Source organism: Fukomys damarensis, unplaced genomic scaffold, assembly GCF_012274545.1.
Source record: "Fukomys damarensis isolate Sample0158 unplaced genomic scaffold, DMR_v1.0_HiC HiC_scaffold_30, whole genome shotgun sequence".
Classification (NCBI taxonomy): Eukaryota; Metazoa; Chordata; class Mammalia; order Rodentia; family Bathyergidae; genus Fukomys; species Fukomys damarensis.
The window spans coordinates 60,572,699-60,576,966 of record NW_022900942.1 but is presented as its reverse complement, the minus strand read 5'-3'; the positions used below and the strand labels follow the sequence as shown (position 1 = coordinate 60,576,966).

General features: G+C 50.7%; 1 protein-coding gene across 1 annotated transcript in view; it reads right to left on the bottom strand.

Annotated features, from left to right (window-relative positions):
• Tyms (thymidylate synthetase) overlaps positions 1-4,001 on the bottom strand; it is a gene marked incomplete at its 5' end in the record, with an annotated part of 9,055 nt that extends 5,054 nt beyond the window's left edge. Inside the window, 2 exons of the mRNA XM_010638741.3 lie at positions 1,610-1,784; positions 3,855-4,001. Of these exons, the coding sequence (XP_010637043.1) occupies positions 1,610-1,784; positions 3,855-4,001 (322 nt within the window). The remainder of the gene's footprint in view (positions 1-1,609; positions 1,785-3,854) is intronic.
• Positions 4,002-4,268: the final 267 nt, after the last annotated feature.

Genomic DNA, 4,268 nt, shown 5'->3' with positions numbered 1-4,268 from the left:
ACGGTCCTTTTGGGGCAGCTTCCTATGAATGTGCAGTTACAACGCATTTTCCTTCCAGGGCCGGGGTGGAACCCAGGGCCTTGCGCATGCTAGGTAAGCATTTGCCCCTGGGCTGTGTTCCTGGCCATTTAAAAACAAAATGAACTGTCTACCGGAGTCCAACAGCTAGCATTCAGGCAGCTCCAGACGAAGGCCATGCATTTCCCGTCAGCAACAAGAAAGGCCTGACTGCTGGGCGGGGTGCGAGGTGCGCCGGGCCAGGGGAGCAGCCTCGTCCCGGGAAGAGGCCCTAGCACAGCCAGTGCAGACAGCCTGGACCTTCTACCTGCACACAGGCTGGTCCACGCTGCTGGTTTTTGCGGGGCTGGGAGTGAACCCAGGGCTTTAGCACTGAGCCACATCACAGCCCTTTCTTATTTTGAAACAGGGTCTCACTGAGTTGTTATGTTTCCCGGGCTGGGCCTGAACTGGTGGTCCTCCTGCCTCAGCCTCCTACCTTATACTGCATTGTTTCCATTGTGATAAAGTACAAATAACATTAAATGCAGTGCTATCACCATTTTTAAGCATGCAGTTCAGCAGCATTAACTGCACGTTAATATTTTGCAACCATCACCCTATCCATTTTCTAGAATTTTCATCATCCCAAACTAACACTGTGCACCTGCTAAACCCAAATTCCCCATTCCCTCTTCCACCCAGACTCTGGCAACCTCTATTCTACTTTCTGCCACTACAAAATTGCCCATTTCTGGTCTACACAGCATTGTGTATCTTTTTGACTCTGGGAGGCTGAGGCAGGAGGATCACAAGTTCTAGTCCAGCCTGGACATCTTAGCAACACCCTGTCTCAAAATAAAAAAGAAGGGTTGGAGGTACAAAGGCCCTAGGTTCAATCTCTAGTACCAGGAAGGGAGGTGCTGACATTAAAAAGATCCCATGACTGCACATGAATGTAATCTCAGGCTTTGGCTAAAGGGAGTCAGCACCAGGCCTGATCTCTCCAGTGGGACAGGAGTGGAGCTGCAACACTGTCCCTTTAGAGGAGACACAATGTCCAGGGTGTTGGTCCCTGCCCAGCCAGCCTGAGGTGGAATCTGCTTAAGGACAGGTGAGACAAGAGCCACTGGCCGGGGGCTGGCTCTGGGACTGAGGAAGTAGCATGGAGAAGGGCAGGAGTCCTTTGTGGGACGTTCCTTCCTGTACTCCAGCACCACAGGGACCTACACCGTGCTGGTGGCCCAGCCTTTCTTGTTGAGATAGAATCTTGCTATGTTTTCCAGGCTGACCTCAAACTTAACTTAGGGCAATGCTCCTGTCTCAGCCTCCAGAGTACGACAGGTGTATACCATCATGCCTGGCTGGTCCAGCCATGAAAAGGGCAAGCAAAGCCACCAAAAAGACACAGCTAGGTGGCTTCTCCCGCAGATGCACTTCCTCTAACACGGACACCAAGCCTACAGCCATCTGCCAATGACACGGAAGCGGCCCAATGTCAGAGTTCTCCATTGGCTCCAGGACGTACAGTCCCCAGACTTCGTCCCCACATGGATCAAACACACGCTATGATGGGTACTTGCAGGGTCGAGGGCCTGGCTCGTCTTCTCACCTGAGTCCATATCTTTGTAGTCAGCCCCAAAATGCCTCCACTGGAAGCCATAAACGGGTCCCAGGTCCCCTTCCTGGCGGCTGGAAAACCCCAGGCTGTCCAAGAAGTCTCGGGACCCGTTGGCATCCCAGATCTTCACACCCTTGGAAGACAGTTCTTTGGCGTTTGTGGACCCCTGGAAGAAACAGTAGAGTGGGAACTGAGTAACGTTGTTTTCCTTTTGCAGTACTGGGTTTTGAACCCAGGACCTTTGCACTACGCTATATCCCAGCCCTTTTCATGTCATATTTTAAGACAGGGTCTTAATGGCTCATGCTGGCCTTGAACTTAGGATCCTCCTGCCTCAGCCTCCCAGAGTGTGGGATTACAGGCATGAGCCACCACACCTATGTCAGTTTTACATTTCTTAAACATGTCTAAATGTGCTACTCCAAAATGAATTTCCTGCCTCATGTGCAATGCATTCATATACCAGGCATACAGGATAATATATTGATTAGAACCAATCAGCATTTGCTTTTCTGGCAAATACTTTACCAGTCACGCTGGACTGAAAGTAGACACTATTTTACTCTTCTATGCCATTATAAAGTTCCTGTTACCCACAATCTATATTTACACAGTTGTTTCCCTGTTAAGTACACTGCCTCGTGTTTATTTCCCTCTCACTTCATCTCACTAATCTGGTCCGTGACATGATGTGCTGAGGAAGGTCAAGCAGAGCTTGCTACATCCCCTAGGCCTTGTCTGGTCCTCCTACCACCCCCGACCCAGACTCTCATCTATAAAGGAGCCCAGGCCCTGGAAGAAACCAGCTACTTCATGGCCTGATTCAACCTTCCCACCCACTCCTGGCTGCTGGGCAAGTACCTCCCGCCTCCTGCTTGTGACCAAGTTCCCAGGAGAGCCTGGCCACCTGCAAACACTTCTGAGAGCCTGAACTCACGCTGGAAGTTAAAACAGGGAAGACCCTTACTTCTAAGCATCTCACTTCCTCCCTTTCTACTGTTTTATTCCAGATTTTTCACTTCTAACAAGTCGTTTCTCAGTCTTTGGCATTCTGCTTGAAGAGCACCATTTCCATCCACCCTGACTGGGCTCTGGCTGCTTAACCATGCCTACTTCTGGTTGAACTTGCTGGCTGGGAGGTACAGCTCCAGGCAAAGACCCGGGGTTCAATCCCCAGCACCACCAAAACAATAAAACAGAATATCCGCTTTCTGAAATCCGATGACTATCTGGGCCAGGTGCTCTATGCCAGTTGAGAAGCCAACCTAAGATACCCCAGAACCTGGTGCTGGGGAAAACGTAGGCTCCAAATCCCAGCCCTTTCTAAAACAGGACTAGAGGTCCTGGGTCTGGTTTGAACCGCCCCAAATGCTCTGCAGCAGGGATCCTACTTCTATCTCACATGGCCCGGAACAAGCCTGTGTCTTTGGGCACTCTCAGCCAGTACTGAACCCCCTTGGTCTGGACCCAGGCACGGAGCCAGCAGGAGGCTCCCCACATAGTGCTTACAGAACATTTTAAAAAGCTCTGAGCCAAATGTGGTGACACACCTGTAATCCCAGCACTGAGGAGGCTGAGGCAGGAGGATCACCATGAGTTCAAGGCCAGCCAGGGCTACATAAAGTTCAACTCCAGCCTAAACTATATATAATGAGATCCTGTCTCAAAAAACCAAAAAGAAAAAATCTCACTGAGCAGTGTCAAAGAAAGTGTTGCGGGTTTTAGAAGTGGGAATGGCAAACTGTCGGCCTCAGTGGGAACATCCCAGTATCCCCAAAAGATTGTTAAGGAGGCCAGGGTGGGTGAGATGGAGAAAAAACAGCTAAGGCCAGAGCCAGAAAAAGAATCCAGTGAAAACTTTTGCTCTTCTTGAGTGAAATAGGAGCCGCTAAGGGCTTTAGGCTGAGGCATGACAGGATGTGACTTCCGGGTATGTATGTGACCTTGGCCTCGGCACCAAGTGATATCCCCAGCCCTTTTTAAATTTTTTGAGGGCCAGGGATTTGGCTCAATGGTTCCGTTGCCTGCCTCGCAAGCACAAAGACCGGAGTTCGATCCCTGGTACTGAAAAAACTGCTTGAATAAATTTTTTGAGACAAAGTCTTGGCTAAATTGCCCAGCTGGGCTCCAACTTGCAATCCTTCTGCTTCAGCCTCCATGCTATAATCTGACATTAAAAGGCTCTCACTGGCTTGTGCTAAGAACTCTCAACCTGTGAAGTCAGCGACTTCTTTACCTTGATAAACCATAGCAGCTCCTCCAAAACACCCTTCCAGAACACACGCTTGGTCGTCAGCAGGGGAAACTGATCTGAAAAACAGTTTGCAGGGCGGTTGGAAGGTGAATACAGGACAAGAAATCCACTTTCTCCAGGAAACTGCCATGGGGGTCACCAGGTGGCACCTGGGGCCAGGGTGGGGCTGTGAGGCTGGAAGTCTGGCCAGCCCTCCTGAGCTTGGTGGCCCCTGGACACAGGAGTTCCATACAAGGCTGTGGGAGTGCCCAGGAGGAGGCAGAGTGACCACCGACCACCGCCACCCGGCCAGTGTGACGTTCGTCATGAGGTGAGGAGACAACACCCAAACTGTACCCTTCCACAAGGCCCGAATGTTTCTACAGCTAATTCCACCACAACCCATAGAGCCACACT